Source organism: Cucurbita maxima, unplaced genomic scaffold (genome assembly GCF_002738345.1).
Source record: "Cucurbita maxima cultivar Rimu unplaced genomic scaffold, Cmax_1.0 Cma_Scf00080, whole genome shotgun sequence".
NCBI classification, from domain to species: Eukaryota; Viridiplantae; Streptophyta; class Magnoliopsida; order Cucurbitales; family Cucurbitaceae; genus Cucurbita; species Cucurbita maxima.
This window is the reverse complement of record NW_019272096.1, coordinates 385,394-407,758: the sequence shown is the minus strand read 5'-3', so window position 1 is coordinate 407,758 and position 22,365 is coordinate 385,394. Positions and strand designations below refer to the sequence as shown.

At 37.5% G+C, this 22,365-nt stretch overlaps 3 protein-coding genes across 5 annotated transcripts; 2 read left to right on the top strand and 1 right to left on the bottom strand.

Moving 5' to 3' along the window:
• Positions 1-5,082: 5,082 nt before the first annotated feature.
• On the top strand, positions 5,083-8,898 carry LOC111472615 (stromal 70 kDa heat shock-related protein, chloroplastic-like). The gene is made up of 8 exons (XM_023118229.1): positions 5,083-5,850; positions 6,093-6,345; positions 6,450-6,529; positions 6,624-6,766; positions 6,876-6,974; positions 7,132-7,321; positions 7,725-8,123; positions 8,208-8,898. Exons 1-8 carry the CDS (start codon positions 5,290-5,292, stop codon positions 8,601-8,603), a joined length of 2,121 nt encoding a protein of 706 aa, XP_022973997.1. The 5' UTR covers positions 5,083-5,289; the 3' UTR covers positions 8,604-8,898.
• A 2,996-nt stretch (positions 8,899-11,894) lies between these two features.
• Positions 11,895-14,123, top strand: LOC111472616 (mRNA decay activator protein ZFP36L2-like). 3 transcript variants are annotated; one of them, XM_023118232.1, is made up of 4 exons: positions 11,895-12,130; positions 12,661-13,327; positions 13,503-13,562; positions 13,707-14,123. In XM_023118232.1, the coding sequence occupies exons 2-4, from the start codon at positions 12,686-12,688 to the stop codon at positions 13,710-13,712; spliced, it is 708 nt and encodes a 235-aa protein (XP_022974000.1). In that variant the 5' UTR covers positions 11,895-12,130; positions 12,661-12,685; the 3' UTR covers positions 13,713-14,123. The 3 variants fall into 3 exon arrangements, with proteins under 3 accessions (XP_022974000.1, XP_022973998.1, XP_022973999.1); XM_023118230.1 differs by having other exon boundaries at positions 13,649-14,123; XM_023118231.1 differs by having other exon boundaries at positions 11,897-12,130; positions 12,670-13,327; positions 13,649-14,123.
• Positions 14,124-14,252: 129 nt separating this feature from the next.
• LOC111472617 (probable uridine nucleosidase 2) lies at positions 14,253-18,309 on the bottom strand. The gene is made up of 9 exons (XM_023118233.1): positions 17,986-18,309; positions 17,682-17,797; positions 17,497-17,556; positions 16,710-16,895; positions 16,528-16,632; positions 15,047-15,143; positions 14,825-14,932; positions 14,590-14,725; positions 14,253-14,509 (listed from the first exon to the last, which is right to left on the bottom strand). The coding sequence occupies exons 1-9, from the start codon at positions 18,032-18,034 to the stop codon at positions 14,401-14,403; spliced, it is 966 nt and encodes a 321-aa protein (XP_022974001.1). The 5' UTR covers positions 18,035-18,309; the 3' UTR covers positions 14,253-14,400.
• Between the last annotated feature and the right edge of the window lie 4,056 nt (positions 18,310-22,365).

The window sequence follows — 22,365 nt, the reverse complement described above, 5'->3', positions numbered from 1 at the left end:
TTTTTTTTTTTTTTTTTTTTTTTTTTTTTTTTTTTTTTTTTTTTTTTTTTTTTTTTTTTTTTTTTTTTTTTTTTTTTTTTTTTTGTGGCAGATATATTTAATAAAATGAGTTGAAATGGATGATGCAAAGCATGCTGCTGACTTATTCTTTACGAAAGTAGTTTATGATTTAATACACTTCATTTGCTTCCTATTCCTTCTAATTTTCTTATAATATTTTTTGTGAGTGAAGCATGAAGACTTGATCAATATTTTTGTGAGTGAAACATACAGATTTGATCAAAACATTTCAAAAGGAGATGATGATTTTAATGATTTGAGAACGAATCCTTTTAAAGAGGGGGAAGATGATAAGAATCATGGTGTCCCAAATGGACCTATTGCCAAGAAGATTCAGAAAAATGTTCTAATTTCCTTATAAATGGATGATGCAAAGTATGCTGCTGACTTATTTTTTACGAAAGTAGTTTATGATTTAATACACTTCATTTGCTTCCTATTTCATTTGCTTCCTATTCCTTCTAATTTTCTTATAATATTTTTTGTGAGTGAAGCATGAAGATTGATCAATATTTTTGTGAGTGAAGCATGCAGATTTGATCAAAACATTTCAGAAGGAGGTGATGATTTTAATGATTTGAGGACGAATCCTTTTGAAGAGGGGGAAGATGATAAGAATCACGGTGTTACAAATGGACCTATTGCCAGGAAGATTCAAAAAAATGTTCTAATTTCCTTATAATATTTTTTGTGAGTGAAGCATGAAAATTTGATCAATATTTTTGTGAGTGAAGCATGCCGATTTGATCAAAACATTTCAGAAGGAGGTGATGATTTTAATGATTTGAGGACGAATCCTTTTGAAGAGGGGGAAGATGATAAGAATCACGGTGTTCCAAATGGACCTATTGCCAAGAAGATTCATAAAAATGTCATGAAGATTCAAAAAAAAATAGGTCAACAATTCAATCCTACCCACAACTCATTTAATTTCAAACTTATCGCATTAGCCACTCAACATTTGTTAGAAAAAACTATTTTTAATTTCATAAATTATGTAAAAGTCAAATGGTCATTTGATTTATTCTTTTGTGGAGATTAAAGGGGATCGGTAATAAATCCCGTCCACAAACGTCTTTTGTCGGAAGACTATAAATACCCATAATATGTTATGTAAAATTCAGATGGGTGGATGAATGTAATTCAGATCTCAAATTGAGACATTTCCCTTAGAAATCCGGGCATCATATTTTCCATTTCTAAGTTTCAAGCAATTCTTGTGGTAGAATTGCACCCGAGTCATTCAATCAAGCCTTGATCAAGTTAGATTGTGGAGTGACTCAATTTAGAACAAGATTCCAAATCTTGCTTCTAGATCTTCGATCGTAAGAGGTAATCTAATTTTAGCCTTATCTCTTGGTTGATCCAAATTTCGTATAAGAAGGTGTTAATTACTTTGATTCAAGGGTTCTTGCTAAAACAAAAGCTTGGATTGTTGGGCTGAGGATTAGGGTTGCCTTATCAAAAATCCTCCGTTTTAGCTCTGACGAGAAATCAATTGTTGGACGAACTTTGGAGGTGAATATCTTAGGCTACGATCCACGAGAAGGTATGAAATCAATCCCTAGCTCTTCCTTGTAACACCATCTTTAAGTTTCATGAAGAAATTGAAAGGAGAAACAACATGATCAGAGTTATGGAGCTTGAGTTTCAAATAGCGGTGCAAAGGATGTGCGCATCTTCTTTCTGTCCGGAGGAAGAAGACAATGACAAGACCAGTTAAATTGAACCGGCCATGCCAACCCAAAATCCGACCTTCCCTCAGTTTTTCTCAATTTTAGCCCCCTTCCAGACTGGTTCTCATGAAAAATTTATAGTTCTAGAAACTAGACACAATAAGGAGTTTGTGAAAGGAAATTTTAAGTAATTTGGATACCGAGAGCTTAAGAATGGAAGTCCCGAACGTCAACGACGAGGTAAGTAGCCACCTTGGACTTTTCTTAAGAAATACTTGTAGGAATTGCTTGAATTTCTATACGAACCCTAAACCAAGTATGAATTAAGGATATATGAAAGAAAAACTCAAAGAACTGAGTTAAGGCTCTAAACTGATCAAATTGCTCAAGATTTAAGTAACGTTAAAATAACCCACTAGATGAACTTTGTTGCCTATGAAATTTAAAGTTCCGCATATTATAGTATTTTAAGGTCATGTGTGAAATTTGGTGGTCATTGGAAAAGGTTAGGTAGGAAAACCAAGCAATGGTGAAAATTGACCATAATACCCCTAAGGAAGACTACCTATGGATTTAATCCCTAAATGACCTCCACATATTATAAAATGTTTTATGAATCCTTATCTCAGGAGGTTGTATAAGGTAATGAAGTTTGGGAGTCATTGGGAAACTTTAGGTAGTGAAACCAAGATATGGGAAAAAACGTTCATCACGATCCATACGACTTTACTTCCTAGGATGACCAAGAGGTAACATGAAATAAGAGATTCCCCACATGTACCCTTGGTTACTAATAGATTCTACATGCACAAAATCACGTTGCACTATTTATAAGAAGAACTTTTAAGTTCCAAGCTTGACTCAAGACGATATGCATAAAACCTAGGATCACGAAGAAACCAAGAAAACACCTAGGTTAATGCAAATATCATGCTTAATAAGTGGCTAGGGTCCATGTCCGAAGTAACCATTATCTCCCATCACGAGGCAAACCACGAGTCTCCTATTCATCTTTAGGTGGGATGCTCTGCTATATGTACCAAGAGCAGGATGCCATGATGGGCCTATTATTTCCCTCACCTAAATGAGATGCCCTACACTACAATTTTCTAGCAGGATGTCATGATTATGATGACGCCACCTATGCACTCATGGGAAGTAAATTAAGAGTTACTTTGGAAGAGTTTTCAGAGCTAAAATATGATGCATGACATGACAACCTCTAAGGTTTAGTTCCTGAAAATGAAACAAGAAGTCATATCCTAGCTCAAGGTTTAGACATGTTCCAAATTACCAACTATTTTTTATAAGGCCTATTCTATATGATATGAAGATAAGTTCAAGATTTCAAGTTGATTGGAGCAAGTTTGGGACCTAAACCAAGATAGAACATAAGAAACGCCTAAAAGAACACCTCAAGATTCAAGACTCCTCTAGAACCCTTTAAGGAATCCATTATGAATCTATGACTTTCTAGAATAACTCATGCTGGTTATTATGATGGGTTCATATGATTACGAATGTATGTGACAACTTATGCCTCAAGGAATTATGAACATTAGGAACATTCAAGATTGAGATCCAAGAACAATACGAAAAAAGCTCTACAACTACCAAGGCAAGAAGAATGATAGGTACCACTCAAGGATAAGGGACCAAGGTCCTTAGACTCATAAACTCAAGAATGCTAGGTAATACTCTAAGCATGTCTAATTGTGAGCCATAACCTCCCACCACTTGGTGCTTTCAGAGGCCATGTTTCCTCTTCTAGGTGGGATGTTCTGCACCATGTTTCCTTTGTGGGATGTCATGTTTGGCCTCATGTTTCCCTCACCTAGATGAGATGTCTTGCACCATGTTATGGGTACCCAAAGATTTGCAGGATGTCATGTTCATGCATGCACTAATCACGTAACCTTTATGGTCAATGCCATGTTCATGCATTCACCAATCACGTGACCTTTATGGTCTATGCCATGTTTCTGGATGCGTCGATCACGTGACCTTATGGTATATCATGGGAGTAATCTAGGGTCAAGATGGAACAAAAAAAGAGTAAGTTACCTTAGCCAAGAATCGATTCTAAGACCTTCCACTGTACATCATGCTCACGACTTAGACTATGCTGCTTGGAATACATGAAGCCTTGAGCGTAGGTATTAAGACTGTGTCGCTTGGAAGGCATGAAGCCTCGGACACAGGCTAACAAGTTTATGACTAGTAACCGAAAATCCTAAGGGGAGTGTCTTGGAGAACGAATTAAGAAATAGAACAATAACCTAGAAAGAACCAAGAACAAGAGAAAAATCAAGGACTAGAACATGGATCAAGATCTAAGTTCTAAGGACAAGAATCAATAACCATAATACCATGGCCCATAGAGAATAACCAAGGTTTTAGAATCCAAGGACCAAGGTCCTCAGGATAGAACATGATAAGAACCCAAAAGTTGAGAACAAGAACTAGAAGGCCTGAGTACTTACAACAAAAGCAAAAACAAGAAAAGAAAAAGTGTGGTACCCTAGCATATCAAAGACATGATTAAGAGCCTACAAGTAGGTTGATTACGAGTCTTTGTCGTTATTCCTTATTCTCCATTTTTTTTTCAGGTAACAAGGAGCTGGTCGAGGTCGAAAGCGGACTCTAGAGCAGGTTCTATAGACAAAGCTCACCCGTCATCCTCAGCTCTTTTGTTTTAAAATATTTTGTGTTTTAACTAGTAAGTTGTATTTTAAATACTTATGTATGAACTTTACATTGACATAATGTCTAACTAGTAAGTTGTGTTTTAAATACTTATTTATGAACTTTATGTTTGACCTAATGTAAATATAATGTATATTATGTTTTAAATTCCTTTATTTTATTTTGCAAAAAATTTACCCGTCTTTTTAGAGTCATCGAGGTAGTCCAATCCTTACACCAAAACACTCTGCCTTTGTCCTAATCAACTTCTTAATATCGTAAAGGAGAATTTGGGATTCGCCCCTTTTTCCATCTTCGGCACCGTTGTATTTATATAGAGAGAATCTTTCCATTAACCATTAAAAAGAAAAATGATGCTAAATGGTGGAAAAAATGTAATTTCTCCCATGTTGATAATAAAAATCTAGTTTGGTTTAAATTCCCAACCCAAAATTACCATGGTCGACAGTTGTGAAATAGGCATTTGGAGAAGAAAAAAAGCATAGAAAAAGGCCCAAAACGGCCCAATTTGTAAAAAGGGAAAAATATTAAATCCGAGGTGTAGTAGAAAGCATCCAATCCAGAGCGGAAGATTAGATGGGGAGATGATTATTCTAGAACCCCCCAGGCCCCAACCCACGTGTCATTACCTAACCCTCACCTTTTCTTCCAAAACCCTTTCCTCCTCCTTTCTCTCCTTCTATCACACCAAACTCAGTCTCCCCCCAATTTCCTTGCAACCTCCGTTTTCATTCTTCTTCCTCCCAATTCTTTTCCATTTCTCCTACAATCCGCCTTTCCTCCTCTCCTCTTCATTCTCATTTTACCTCCTAATTTTCTTCCTTTGTCCTCTCTAATTTCCTTCTTAATGGCTGCCTCCACCGCCCAGATCCATGGCCTGGGACCTTCTTCCTTCGCTCCGCCCTCCATTCGAACCTCTAGCCATGTTTCTCCACCAACTGTGTTCTTAGGCCACAAACTCGGCAATTCTTCTGGTTTTCCTAGCGCCACCTTTTTTAAGTTGAGGACCAATTTTAGCCGTAGGAGTTCGACTATCAGGCCATTGAAGGTCGTCAGTGAGAAAGTTGTGGGAATCGACCTTGGCACCACCAACTCCGCAGTGGCGGCCATGGAAGGAGGGAAGCCGACTATTGTAACCAACGCCGAAGGCCAGAGGACGACTCCATCGGTGGTGGCCTACACTAAGAACGGAGACAGGCTTGTGGGTCAAATTGCGAAGCGACAGGCGGTAGTAAACCCTGAGAATACTTTCTTTTCGGTGAAGAGGTTTATTGGTAGAAAGATGTCGGAGGTGGACGAGGAGTCGAAGCAGGTCTCCTACAGAGTAGTGCGCGACGAGAATGGAAATGTGAAGCTGGAATGCCCCGCGATTGGGAAACAATTTGCCGCTGAAGAAATTTCAGCTCAGGTTACTTGATTGTTTTTTCTTATCATCGTATGTTCATTTTTGGCTTCAAATTATATGGTTGGTTATAATGGTGAACTGAAGATAGAAATTTCTTTGTATCTCTTTAGGATTACGAGCTTTGGTTATTGAATTTAACTCTATAATGGGTTGGGTTGGATTGGGTTAGGTGAAACATAATCTATTATTCAAGCACGCTGAAAGATATTTTTTCTTTCTTTTTCACGCGTTTGGCGCTTGTTTAGGTCTTAAGGAAGCTGGTGGACGATGCTTCGAAATTTTTGAATGATAAAGTAACCAAGGCTGTGGTGACAGTGCCTGCCTACTTTAACGATTCCCAAAGGACGGCCACAAAGGATGCTGGTCGGATTGCCGGTCTAGAAGTTTTGCGTATTATCAATGAACCCACGGCTGCTTCATTGGCATATGGATTTGAAAAGAAGAGCAATGAAACTATCTTGGTGTTTGATCTTGGTGGGGGCACTTTTGATGTTTCAGGTACATTTTTTGGCGTTCATGGCTCCCTGATTATACTTTTCCCTTTACGTTGCTATATGATATCGCATGTACTAATTCTGGAATCTCTTTTATTTTATATATAGTGCTTGAGGTGGGTGATGGAGTGTTTGAAGTGCTATCTACTTCGGGAGATACACATTTGGGTGGCGATGACTTCGACAAGGTTGGGTTTCTATTGGACTAACAATTTTACCAAGCCTACTTTTTTTACATATGCGTAAAGTTTGACAAATCTAAACCTCTTATGTAATATGCAGAGAATTGTGGACTGGCTCGCTGCAGATTTCAAGAGGAATGAAGGCATAGATTTGCTGAAAGATAAACAGGCTCTTCAGCGGCTCACTGAGACAGCTGAGAAAGCAAAAATGGAGCTGTCTTCTTTGACTCAGGCCAACATTAGGTCATAACATAACATATATTCTAGTTGTCTGTTGTTGACCTGAATTGTTCTGTGTTTCTTTATCTTAATCTTTAATATTACACTTTGATAAATGGGAATTTTCTTTCAGTCTGCCTTTCATCACTGCCACGGCAGATGGGCCCAAGCACATTGAGACCACTCTTACAAGAGCCAAGTTTGAGGAATTATGCTCAGATCTTCTTGATAGGTACCTTCATTTTGTTTCATTTTGTTTTTAAAAGATGAATCTTAAATCACTGACTGGCGAGATCAATTTTTAAAACAAAATGTTTTAAGAACAAGGGAAAAAAAAGTCGCACAAGCTTCTAACATATTATATTTGTTTTAATTGGTTTCTTACTTAGGCTTAAGACTCCAGTGGAAAATTCGTTGAGGGATGCAAAGCTCGCGTTTAAAGATATTGACGAGATAATTCTTGTGGGTGGATCAACACGTATTCCGGCTGTTCAGGAACTTGTCAAGAAGCTGACTGGGAAGGAACCAAATGTCACTGTCAATCCTGATGAAGTTGTTGCTCTAGGTGCTGCTGTTCAGGTAGGTTCAGAACTGCGCTTATTTGATTGTCACTGTTACCCTTTAGGGATAAAAATAATACACAACATTAATTACTACTTTTACAATAAAAAATAATACACAACTTCAATTACTACTTTTACACACACTCACACAAAAAGGCTATTCAAACAGGCACAAGTAAATTAAACGGTATTCCCATAGCAATTGGGATTATGGATTTTAAGTTCTCTATTAACCTCACTTTCTGGTGGTAAATGTCTTCAAAGATATTGATGTCTTAAACCGTATAATTTGGGAACTCAATTAAGGAATGTTACATATGAGCTTTCTTTAATCTATAATGGACGTGGAGGGTGATTTTATCAAATAAACCCATACATTTATAAGTGATAGAAGAGTGGATTATTGTTGGTGTTTGTAGGCTGGTGTGTTGGCCGGAGATGTTAGTGACATTGTGCTGCTGGATGTGAGTCCGCTATCTTTGGGTCTTGAGACGCTAGGTGGTGTAATGACTAAAATTATCCCAAGAAATACTACACTTCCTACCTCCAAATCAGAGGTCTTCTCTACAGCCGCTGATGGACAGACCAGCGTTGAGATTAATGTTCTTCAAGGAGAACGAGAGTTTGTGAGAGATAACAAATCACTTGGTAGCTTCCGACTAGACGGTATACCTCCTGCGCCACGTGGGGTTCCCCAAATTGAAGTCAAATTTGACATTGATGCCAATGGAATCCTCTCGGTTACTGCAATTGACAAAGGCACAGGCAAGAAGCAAGATATCACCATTACCGGTGCTAGCACATTGCCAAGTGATGAGGTACGATCTAAGGCTTTGCTGCTTTTGTGATCCCGTATTTTGATTGCCTTGTTAATGAACGGGAAGAAAAATGTACGCACACAGGTGGAGCGAATGGTTAGCGAAGCGGAGAAGTTTGCAATGGAGGACAAGGAGAAGAGAGATGCTATTGACACGAAGAACCAGGCTGATTCAGTTGTGTACCAGACAGAGAAGCAACTGAAGGAGCTTGGAGACAAGGTGCCTGGGCCAGTGAAAGAGAAGGTGGAGTCAAAACTTGGGGAATTGAAGGAAGCAATTTCAGGTGGCTCAACCCCTGCCATTAAGGATGCTATGGCTGCTCTAAACCAAGAGGTGATGCAGCTCGGGCAATCCTTGTACAATCAGCCTGGTGCTACTGCTGGACCGAGCGCTGAAACCGAATCAGGGCCATCCGAAACATCGGGCAAAGGAGGACCTGAAGGAGATGTTATTGATGCCGATTTTACTGACAGCAAATGAGGACATTAAAATTGGTCCCCTCTTCTGGATAGAAATTTTTGGGTTCTCGTCAGGCTCAGATTTATATTGCAGTTTGATTTTTGCGGGGCAGATCGGATTGGTGTGTTGGTTTAGTTGGGTGCAGAGGGTTTGTTATTAGCCACTGCCCCATGATATCAGTTTTATAAATTACGTGATCTCTGTAAGAGAAGAAAAATGCTTCTTTACAAGGACTGCTATCAGCTAAATTTTGAGTGGCAGCTGTAACTTCCAAAATTTTCCTTACAGTTAATTTCACGGTACATGGCCACACTAACACGGTACATGGCCACACTAACATGCGAGTTACACAACTTATAGGCTTTATGTAACCAATTTTGAATTGTGGATTGCTTCATTCAGATGCAAAGTTCGAAAGAGTCTATATAAAATTTTCCTTTTGAAGGAGGGGTGACACAATAGAGTTCAATATTTAAATAAGATATACATTTGAATTTTGCATAAAAAACAAAGTAAATTGGAGGTTGGGTCAAATACAAAATACAAAACAAATTGTTAACATAATTCTTGAAGAATGCTTTCATCATTAACGACTCTTATGACTGCAATATTTAGTAAGTAGCCTAACATAGGCTTTATCAATTTCTGCTATGATTAAATACCACATGTCTAGGTCCTCAGTAGCCTGACATTAGGCTTTAATCAATTTCTGCTATGGTTAAATACCACATGTCTAGGTCTCTAGGACTAACTTGGGCCAATTTTTGTGGAGTGTTTCACCCTTTATTTCTCTATTTCTTGAGCTTTGACGTCGAGTTCATTACTGAACAACTAACCCTATTGAGGCGAGTTTATGAACTAGTACTATCTAGGCACTCATAATTTCATGTGTCTCATACTCGGCCCCTTCAGGGCAAATTTATACCTAGCTTAATTTTCTAAGGTGTCTCAAGGGTAAATTAATTTTCAATTGAATTGTTATTTCTTGTGTCATGCTTCTTTTGAGGAGCGACCTCTAATTTTTTTTTCCAACTATTGCTAAGATATTATGGAAAATACTCATTGGTTTACTAAAATGGATTAGTTGGCAACTCCCTAATAGGGACATCATGTTGTCATCATCTGAGGAGTACCCTAGTGACTACCAATCTACTTCATACATGCAAACTCTTATTCATATGGGCAAGTTTCATGGCCAATAATGAGTAATTGGAGATCATTTGATTGTCCTCAATATATCTATGAAACATAAACGGTATAGCACGACCTTGTCTAATCTGACTCCTAAAAAGTGCTAAGCTCGACTACAACCTCCTATCATTGTGACAAATTCATTTATAGGAGTGACTGGTTAGATTACTAGTCCTCATATTGACATAGAACTCTTGGGATGGCCCCATAAACTGTACCACCATGCAAACTCTTGTTCATTGTGACAATTTCACGATTAAGGGTGAGTTGAGGAGCCCCTAATCATCTCTACATGGTAAGCTCATTTAATTGAAGTTATTGAATGCGAGTCATGAGACAAGATATAATGTATGCATGCATGCGTTTAATTTATGTCGGAATTGTGTATTTCGCGTTCTGGGTGCTTGATTAATGAATTCGCCCCATTGAGTGCAAACTTCGTGTTCTGGGTGCTTGATGGAGGTTATCGCCCCGTTGAGTCGGTACGCCTAGTTTGCATGAATTATAGATTATGATGTTAGAAGACGGTTGCATGCATACTCTGTTAATTGCTAGGGTCCATTTCTATGATAAGCTTAGGGAATTACTGTTAGGAGCGATATGTCGCTCTAGCCAGACTTAACTTTCCCCTAGGAACTTAGCAGATTACCACGGCAACAAGGTACCTCAGGAGTGTTCATAGATTGCTAGGGTGAGAACGGTATCTATAGCTTCGTGGGAGGACCAAGGGTCCCTGATTAGTCCTTACTGCTCTTAGCCATTTTGCATGGGAAATGTGTCCCCACGTCGTACAGCCCATTAGCTGCATGGGAACGAGTTGGGTCGCACCCCCCATATGGGGACTATATGGGCATAGGGGTATTCAGCACACCCCTAGGCTAGATACCAAGTAGTCCCAGATAGCCATATAGAGGTAGCACCTCATAGAGAGATACCGACCATATTAGCTTGGCGTAAGGAACCTCTAGGCGTCTAATGAAAGGACGATAAACTGGTGAAACCCAAGGAGCAAGCTCCAAGGGACTAAGATTAGAACCAGATGTTCTAGAACCGAATTAGGAAATCGTGGGAACCTGTCAAGTTAGAATGCGAAGAGAGCCTACAAGTAGGTGGCTTACTAAGTATAATTTTTACTCATTCGTTTCTACCTTTTTTTTTTTGTCAAGGGCCGGTCGAGGTGGAGGAGCGTTCGAGAGCTGTGCGGCCACAGAGGGGTCGTTCCGGAGAGTCAGTCCATTTTTGGTCTTTTGGAGTCTTTTGCAAATTCCTTTTATATTTGTATTATATTTCCTTTTTGTAAATTTAAATCCTCTTTTGAAATATTTTAAAAAAATTACACTATGCTTTCTTCTATTTTAATTTTATTGGATTTTCATCTTTTTATTTAACTCTCTTTTTATTTTATTTGTTTTTTATTTTCATCTTTTAGGTCACGATTCGGTTTTTCGAAGCCTAAAAAATCAGGTCGTGACAAACATAATTTCACAAGATGAAATTCACTCATTCTCATAGAGGGTAAGTAGATAAATAATTACTTTAAGTGCTGATTTTTTTACTTTGAACAATGGGGTCATCCTCTAACTTGTCCAAATGCATAGTTTATAATTGGATCATAAATAAATTCTTTATTAGAAAAGGAATGATACTCAAGGTGAAAGATGTAATTATAAGAGTAAATGAACTTGTGACCCAGCTAAGACACAACTTATCCTGCAATGCATAAGAGTTCGACTATAAATCTATAATGGAGTGACCTATCATTAATGAATGAAAATTAATTAATTAAAGAGTTTAGTTAATTAACTTTATGTCATTGGAGTTAACCTTTGTTTTATGGTCACTAATTAGTTTGTGTTAACCATTTTCTAATAAAGAATGGTAAATATATATAGGATCGGTATAAGAATATTAAGTACGCAATGTACTTGTAGTCTCTAGTATTAGTATGGTGGGCTTTTCTATAATTTTAAAAAAAATTGGATTAAAGTTTTTATTAATTTTTAAAATAATTAACCATTTCATATATAAATAAATATATATATATATATATGCATTAAACTGAAAATGGGAAGAGAAAAACATGCATCCACGTGGCAAGTCCATAGTCCTTGTAGCGTTGGGTATATATACACATTTTTTAAATTTATTTGCAGTGCAATGTTGTTTTGAATTCTGCTTCTTGCTAATGTTGCTCCTACTCCACTCTTAAGCTCCGCATCCATCGTGATTTTCCGTCCTCTTGCCCTACACGACGCCGAACACGAAATGTTAACGCTAATTCCTCTCTCACAATCCAACCCTCTCAACTGCGGATTCTAATCTCTGAATCATTCCAACTCCGAATTTTGATTTTCCAGGTACGTCTTCTACTCATTTCCTTGCACTCAAACCACAGTCTTCCGGCTGCGTTGTGTTCGATCTCGAACAATTTCAAATCGATCTTCAGGATATTTTGTATTCTGTCGGTGTGACTTCGAATTGAACTTGAGCCTTCACGTTTTCCATTTTGGACTCCGCACCGATCTGCACTTGCGTTTTAACTGACGTCTTTTTCACAATGTTGTGTGCATCTTAATTTGCGTTTTGAATGGAGCCCTAACATGTTTGATCCTATCATTTTGAACGAATTATTTGCTCTGCAAATGACTGTTAGATCTTCTCTGTTCTCTGCTTTAGCATCTGAATCTTTTGTTCGTATTCATCATCCGCCGTTTCTGTAAGTTTAATTCACCGATTCCCTTGGAGAGTACTGCATCAGGATTGAACAAATCTCTGTTTCGAAATATTAGGGACATGAGCCTGGACATCAATTCTACGTCGCCAATGAACACTTCAAAATGCTGATAGATCTTCTTTTCTCCGTGCATAAAATTGCCTTTGATATCAGAAATTTCAGGTTCTTTTCCTGACTCATGGAAGATCGCCAGGGCAAGAGGAGCTCCAAAGCGTCAATCATCAAAGGCCTGAACCCTACGGTTCGGCCGATCAAAATTCAGATGGACAATCACCTCGTAATCGGCGGGACCGGACACTATCACCAAGAAACAAACTCCAAAATTCCAACAATTCTTGATCGTTACGCCGAGAAGCATGACCGTTCAACACCGATCGTAAGTTACTTCCGCTCTCGATCTCCCGTGGTAGGAAAATTACCATCCGCCGGCGACACATTTTCTACTCCGGTTGCGGACGTCATCAATGCCAGCTACCGGTCCTCTATTATCAACCACTTCGCCAGCAGCACTTCCGGAAGCAGTAGCTTCGGTTCTCGGAGAGGAGGATCGTCTTTGTCACCACTTTCGGCTCTAGAGAATTTGGAAACGACACCTGTAAGGTCTCCACAAATTTATGGGACTCCATTGAAGGTCCATGAGGAAGTGATAGTAATGGATGAAATTTTGATCAGTTCGGTCCATGGAGGAGCGAAGACACTGAAGTCTGCCTTAGATTCCGGAAGCGGCGGCGGCTCATCGTTAAGCAAAAATCAATACAGAACGGACATTTGCCGCTCCTGGGAGGATTCTGGAAGCTGCCGCTTCGGCCACAAATGCCAGGTTAGTTATCTTGTCCCCACTGCAATGATACGATCTGAATAACTTCAATTTATATGCTGAGTAGGCATACTTTTTTTCAAACAATTTTCTCAATCAGACGCGTTAAATTTTTGGGAAAAAAATTGATCTGTATTAAATGGAGTTGGGTTTTGTAAATTGTATGTGCTATATGCAGTTTGCACATGGAAAGGAGGAGCTTCGGCCAGTTCATTTACCTGTTAAAACCAAACCTAAGGTACCATCGACATGTGATGATTAAATATAGTGCAAAATTTGTTGGAATAAAAAAGTTAGATTTTGCATATTTCTTTGCTACTACAGTTTGGTGAACCATATTTGACGCATGGTCTCAAGTCCCGCAACAATCATTCACTAACAGGAATAGCTGCAACAACGCAATCCAACTCACTCTATGCCACCTTCAAAACTGAACTTAACAGAAGAGGTCATTCAATAAATTCAATACACAACCTGAACACTGATTGGTCACCTGACGATGATGGCATCGAAGTTGTTGTCCCCGAAACGAAGTCCACAAGGGGAGATGTAGACCAACACATCCTTGAGGTTCTTTATGGTTCCACCACTGAGAGAGCCAAAAAGAGGCTTCCAGTTTTCGTTCAACTTTGCTCATCCCGACTAGAAGAATAGGGAGGGCCAAAGTTTTTTCCATCTTAAACTCATTTCTTGGAAATGCATACACCATTTTGTTTTGAAACACTCATACTTAGCTTATGCGCATGTGCATACTTCGATGTGTACGTGTTCTTCTAAGGAAAAGGCTGTGTTCTACTTAGTTGGAGTGTATTACCTATTAAGCCAAGAATTCAATTCTGACTGCCTTCCAAGAGATATTACTCTCGGCAAACAAAATGATCCTAAACTCATTCTCATTATCACAAGCGAAATCATTCATGACAGAAGAAAAACAACACACCAAGATGAGGATGAATATTATTGAGTGAGATCCTTTTCAGAATGACTTTGAGGATTCAATAAATATAGACCTGGGATATAAAACATTCCATTCCTCCGTATGGAAGGAATTCCTTATTGCAACTTTTATATATACTCTACGAGTCGATAAGTCGGTCCATCACCAATTTCACAACGGCCGGGGCATCCACTGTGACCGCCACCTTCACGGTGGGTTTATCACACCATTCACTCACTTCACCAAACCTGGTTGGTTCCATATGTTAATATGATTGTTGTAAAAAATACTGGTAAGCTGGGGAAATAGGTAACCCAAATACATTTACCTTTTCTTATTGTTGTACAAAATTGTGAGGCCTCTTGTGATGCCCGTTGTCTGGACTCGAACTACGCCCTCTGTGTACGTGAAAAGTGAGGGATCGACAGCCGCTAGCACAGTTGCTGGATCATGGAGGTAAACTCCTGCACGCATATTAGCAGCAGCAGCAAACAAGTCAAACAATGTGCAGATGAATCTGATGACTTATTGTGGACGGACCCTACTTTATTCAGTAGCCTCACCTTTTGTTTCATATGCATACCTGTGGTAGGAGAAATAAATATCTAAAATTTTGCAGAGATACTTGGCAAATTTCCCATCTGATCTTCCCAATTTGTCACGATCCGCCTCTTAAATTGTTTTGTGAAACACAGCATACCCAAATTCAAGGGGAAATAAGCATTGATTATATTGACTTATAAACACATCTAACCTCATCAGAATATAACATGAAATAAGATTACCTGTCATGACAACTTGATGTGTGACATTTAGCCCCACAACTAACACGTCTGCTCCACTTGTGAATACCATATCTGCAGCTTCAGGATCCCCAAATATCTATTTCTCCAAACTCAAATATATATTAACTCAAAATCCCTTGTTCATGTAACTTTCTATGAAACTAATCATGATACTAATGGACTAGCAACAGATCAGTAAGTATTTCATAGACCAGCATTGAAAAAAAATATATATACATAGATTAACACCAAAAGAGGGCACACCAAGAAGCTGGGTCATGTTTAATCATTTCAAATAGTTCTTACCACAAAACTCGATTTACATCAAAGATCCTCTGGTTTCTTTTTTCCACAAACCCTATAAAGTAGTGGGGTATCTTTTTTCCAAAAACACCCAATGAATATTGGCCAAGTTGATCCAAAGGATTTCAGCTTTCTTATTCGATCCCCCACCACAAAGCACATAATAATGTTGGTTTTTTTTTTTTTTTTTTTTTTTCTTTTTCAGGAAGTTGAGAGTCCAAGAAACCTGGAGGCCTTGAAATAGAAGCTCCCACATTTTCCTGCTTGAAAATCAATGAAAAAGTAAATGGTTAATATTTTCTTGTCCTTGAAAATAGAGACAAAGGTCTTCTTTTTGGAAGCCTTTCAGCCAAATCGAATCCCTCTATATAGGCCAATCAGACCATAATATTGACCTTTTTGAGACATAAATTTCCAAAAGGCAGACAAAAAGCTCTTTTTTGCATGTACCTGCTACTTCCTTGCACCAAGCATAACTAAAATTTCGGCCATATCCAAATTCAACCCACTTTCAGTTATTGAAGTTCCTTTAAGCTGCTTCAATAATTCACAAAACCCCCCACCCTCTTCACCTCTAAGATTTTCCCTTAACAAGTAAGTATTCTCCACAATTTGGAATAATTCTCTTGAGATTCAGAAACAGACAACTCTATTTGGTGAAATCTCAATTACTTTAAAGTCTCTTCTCTTTGCTGTTTTCATCTACCTGTTCCCAAAATCTATTTTTCTCCAAATCTTCCATTTTAACTTTCATGACCTCTTTCCCTTCCCTACAATTCATTGTTTCTGTAATAAATACAAAACACTAATAAAGTTTAGGTGTGATTATGGAGGATGGATAGACTGTTGAAGGATAGGGGCAATTTGGTTTCAGATGGAACCATGATTATTAGGGGGAAAAAAAAGTCCATCTTAAGACTTCTTTTTGGCTTTCTACCAAGGACTTCAGATATTTTGTTAGATTTAAATGTAAGAAAGCAAAAAGGAATTTTGTTTCCTGGCATTATAAAGTCCTCTGTTTTAAAGCGGTAGATTCAAATCCACAAAACCTCTTTGATACATAAAAGTAGGATACACAAGATAGAGAAGTGCAGTTTCAAGTTTAAAAATGGTGACAGGGGACGCAGGCAAGGAACTCACAAGAGTTGTTGTCGCATTAAAAGAGTGAAGCAACTTACATTGGCTTCTGCTGCAGGATTTACATTTCCATTTACGAAAAATGCACCACCAAGAATAATAATCTTCCCAATTTTCTTTGGAAATCCGGGATCCAATTGCAAAGCCTATATCAACCTTATGTGGGTAAATTGTAGTGAAGTAATGTGAAAAATACATTTTTACTAGGAATTTAGAATCAGACCAGTGCAATATTTGTTAGTGGTCCTAGAGCCACAACCGTTACTTCTCCAGGGTAAAGATTTGCCTGTTCAACAAGAAAAGCAGCTGCCGACTGGTCTATCGGCTTCCCATTTGGAGGAGGAAAATTTTGGTTGCCAAGTCCATCGGCCCCATGGACAAAATCAGCAACACGAAGTTTTGTACCTTTCTTCATACGAATAACATTTCAAGTTAACAAACATTACAAACAAAAAGGACAAAAGAGAAAACATTCAGACGTCAATGAGTTACATTTTTGTATAGACATCTCGCATATACGAGAAAGAAAATCATAATTAGGTGTTGCATTAGCTAAACTAATGAGGCAAATATCATGTTGAAAATAATACAATAATATTGTAACCATAAATATGGATTCCAAAGGCTTTTACAGATTAAATACATAAAATTTCCACCTACAAAGGGTACGAAGAGCCAACATTTATCTCAAAATGTCAATGAAACTATCTAATTTCTGAAGGTTAAAATCCTCCCGTATTCCTCACCCCCATGAATATGTCCATAAATTCGGTATTTCCACATTCACATCAAAGTAGACAAATTTTGAAAACAACATTCCTTAACTATTTGGACGCCACAGAGTTTTCTTGGAAGCTTTTAGTGTTGAACCAAAAGAGTGGAGAATCAGTAGATGTTAGACAAAGCACCTTGACAGAAGAAAGTCGTATTCAAACAATCAAACTCAAAACTCCACTAAACAAGTAGAGCATATGATATGAGAAGCAGTGGATGTAAGATAATGAGTTTACAGTTATTGTGACATGCGATCCTTCGGCCACTGGGATGTCAGCCCTACCAGCAATCTCCAACTGATGAACCAACAAAAATTAAGATGAGATAAGCAAAGGGGAACCAAAAAAGTATGAGAAAGAAACACAAGAGATAAACAATATTAAGCAAAGGTATGATTCTTATCTATTCATAAGTGACTCACCAGATGCAATGCATTTCTTGTGGAAAGAGTAGTATAAACATTCCCAAAAATAGTGGTTAGTCCAAGCACATCCAACTCTGGGGATTGTAAAGCCAGAAAAATGGCCATAGCATCATCTACAAATATATAACTAACTTCATCAGTAAAATACTCTGCCCCAACCAGATCGACTTGAAACGTCGATTCAATTAGGATCGAAATGAATAGAGATGGAGCAATTTAGGTGTCTGTTAAACATAATCGAAGATTCCCAAGTCAAGAAAAGAAGGAAATAAAAAAAAAAAAAAAGTAGTGAAAATATTACCGATGCCAGGGTCAGTGTCGATGATAGTCTTCTTGCGGGAATCGGCCATGGATTTTCGCGAAGTGGATCGGGGCGTGAAGAAAGAGAAGAAGGGATCAAGATGAGAAGGATGAGATGGTTAGCATTTTGTTGTCAGGATCTTCCCTAATTAAGTATTGTAACCATTAAAGGTGAGGAATGTGGATGATCTCCTCGAAATTCAGTGGAAAAGTGAAAAGGAACTCAAAAAGTCGATGGCCTTTTGGTTTCGTGTTCACCCGCGCTTGTAGAGAGGGTGGAAGTCCACCGCTACCACCACCAGATATGGCAGGCACCCTTGGATTCATGAATAATAATATTAAACGCATCTCAACTAATTTGGGATTAATAATTATTTTATATTAGCATTTATGAAAGATAAAGATAGCTTATGAACACAACATTCACTCTCTATTCAAAATGTAACACCTAATGTATTTACATTATTTGAATCTCTTCCTAAGTTTGATGTAGTTGAATCGGGAGATATTCGGATCAAAAAAGAGAGAAAATTCCCTTAGTTGAATTTGTGTGAAGGCTAATACACGCATGTTACCTGGGTATGATGTATAGGATTGTGTCATAAGAATACTTTAAGGCGAACCCCTACCGTCCTCGTATAACCACATAAATTACATGCATGAACGATATTCATAACCAACTCATAAGGTACATCGTGGACCCTTGCCTCTCGTGACAAGCTCACTGCAGAAAGCTAACTGGCAAACTTCACGGTAGTCCCCACAAGGTACAATCATAAATCATAAATATCACAAGTCAGTTCTATGGTTATCTAGACTCCTGACAATCGAGCCAGGTTCACGATTAGGGGCTAGTTGGCGAACCCCTATCGTCCCAGTATAACTGCATAAATCACATATGAAATAGTCACATAGCATAACAATCTAAACATGGATACCTAGTCGTAAATTCATTTCTTTAACTCTTGCGTACATGTTTTAGTAAACTTACGTAATGACATTCGACCTGTGCCATCTCAGTTCGTTCTATACTCAAACTTGTATAATCACTTTCCTATAACATGTAATAAAGAACTGCTCCCAATTTCGATCACATCATAGCTCAATAGTTTATTCATCAATAAACGTGTATCTTAACATCTAACGTACTGTTACATACATCAAACCAACTCATTTCATGCTCAAGTTTCAATGACATGCTTCTCATATCCTATTTTCATACATATTATCAGCCTGCGTGTTGGACATTACTACATACACTCGCTATCTGGCACGGTATCTATGAATGACATGACATGGGCACGGGAGGGCCAATGCCTCAATAGAACGCGAATGAATGGATGTTCTGGAAGTCTTGATGAGATGAGCGACACGCGGGCCCGTTCTCGATGGCATGACTGAGTGAGTTGTGATGGCCGACGACACCCCAAGACTCGGGATGGCGTCAAGACATATGAGCCATGTCGATGGAGATCGAGATGGCAAGATGAGACGCGATGGTACACTGAGAGACCTTGACCCGAGCAGAGACAAGGTCGAGCAAAATGACTTGGCCTAGTGTAGAGACAAGTCGGTTGTATCACAAACAATTGAATATGCACGTGCATGCTGCGTGTGTGGTCGAACAAACTTGGATTCCGCACAAGCGATGTTCGAGTGGCGAAGACAAACCTCACCTAAAGTCCGACGAAGCTGCAAAGCCAAGACGAAAAATATATATGGGGCTTAATTCGTCGGTTGTATCACTTCGATACGTAACCTAACCTCAACGTTTCATGAACATATCTTACTCTTATCATTATAGTACGGTTAGTGCATCTTTCTCATATTCTATCTCAAACATATCATTGAACACATCATACTGTAAGTATTATCATATAATTCACATATTATAACATATACATATCATATCATAAACATATTAATCCATAAACAATTCACACATATCAATATATATGACACGTGCAGAACCACAGGGCATGTGTCACCATCAAATATAACCATATTGTAAGACCACTTACTTGATTAGTTTATGATGATGTGAGCAATTTGTCATTAATGAAAATTCGATTTTGTCTTTTGTATCCAAGTCAACGTATGTGAACCTATGACATCAATTTCGAAGTTTAATTCTCTATATTTTATTATGCTCTATGATTAGATTTCATCGGAAATAATGTTTATATATATTTGTTATAATATTATTTTTATAAAAACCATTTAAAACTATTTAATACTTTCCAAATCTTGCTTTTGGGTTTGTGTTCCCATTTTTTTTGCTCTTTTGCTTCTGTTCCTAATCTTCTTTCTTTGTTATTATTATTTTTTTAAAATTATGTTAGCTACCAATTTAATCAATTCTTCTTCTCTGTTTTTTTTAATTATGTTAGTAATTACTTTAGGCCAATTTAACACATTTACTTGATAAAAATAAATAAAGAAAAAATTCAACTTAGATATAACTTACAACTAAATCTCTTCAGATAAATCTTTACCATCTCTGGTTTGAGAGGATGGTTGAGATCTCACAGTAACTTATCTCTCTTTTCTTGATTTTGTTTTATTCATTTATTTTAATTATTATTATTATTATTTAATTTTATTTTTATTTTTATTTTTCGTTGTTACATATTTAATAGGGAACAAGAGTCATTCTTACCCATGCAAATTAAAGAATAATCGCTCACAAGCAGGAGTTCATAATTCATTCATGATTAAGATCGAGTCGTATATAATCATCATGTGAAATATTAATCTACTCAATTAACAGATTTATAAGGTGAGATTAAATATTTCTTGGTCCAATCTAATACAAACTCATTGGATAGGACATCATCACTCACATGTCCCCACATGAACGATTTGAATCAAATATTTGTAACGATTACAAGGTGGATCATATCAATAGTGTTACTAAGATAAGACACCTCAACTTATCCATATTCTATAGACATTATAGATCTTTTAGGTTATTACTTGAACACGATTTTCTTGTACATCAAGTACATATGGCTTAAGATTACATTAATAAACTTGAATCATGGATGATATTAAATTGTAAATAAAATAATAAAAAATATTATTAAAAATTAAACCATTAATTACGACTGGTGTAGTAATAGCCCTAGCTATGGTGGCTCACACTCTAACGAACTAGTTTTTTATTAACCTCTTTGGCAAAAATATTCATTTAACATAAGTCCACGAAAGAGGTCTTAAATGTTAAAATAAACCTAAGTAAATAAGAAATATTAATGATTTAGAAAATTAAATGCAAGTGTCATGGATTTAATTGCAATGTCGCCGTCAACGTACAAAGATGTCTTGCATTTACCTAAATTATAAAATTAGCACATGGATTCAATATTTTAAGAAATACCCACACCCCATTATTAGGGTCAGAGAATGCAAACACATGCAATCATGATTGGGGACCTATCATTTAAAACCATCATAGAGGTGACCTTTAGTCCGGACAAATTGAATGTGTAATACTTCCCTGCACATGACCCACACGTACAAGCATGAGCTCACTAGCGTGGTTCACACACCCCTTGGGTTCATCATAGTCGGGCTAGTTGGTTGTAGCTAGACGTCTGAAGGTACAATAAACCCACGAATATTATGAAATTATGATGATCATCATAGTGTATGCTTTCATACTCATCATCATAAAAGGAGAAGTATTTCGATGTAAATGAGCATACAATATGCATGAGGTCCCTACACTTTTAATCTTAAAATTATTCATATAGCACAACTCCACGCATCTTTTACATATTACTCTAGGTAACATGCATGCATAAGACTTCATACATTTGTCATTTGTAACATTATTTAGGGGCGGTGTATTCGAAAACTCAACATAATGCAACCAGACATTTCATATATGCACATCATCGTATCATGTCATATCATCATCATGCATCTCGTATTATCACATCATAATGCATCATGATCCAAAAGTATCATGGTAACATAATACATCACATCATCATAACATCATACCACCCTTTTGTTTTAAATGGGTTGTGTTCGTTCTTTATTTTGTGTTGTGTTTTAACTACTTAGGTATGAACACTATTTTTTAATAATATAAATATAATGTATATTATGTTTTAAATTATCCATGTTTTATTCACAAAAAATTTGTTTGTCTTTTTATAGTCATCGAGTCTCGGTCCTTACAAACTTATGATGAGGTAACATCTTGATTACTTGAAAACCAAGTGCTAGCCTCGAGCTCATCTTCGATATGGAAGTCTTCTAGTTACTTGAAAACTAAGAGCAAACTCAAACTTAGATAGTATTCTAATTACTTGAAAATCAATAACGAACCTAGAGCTCTTCTTGACTTAGGGGAGCCTTTGATTACTTGAAA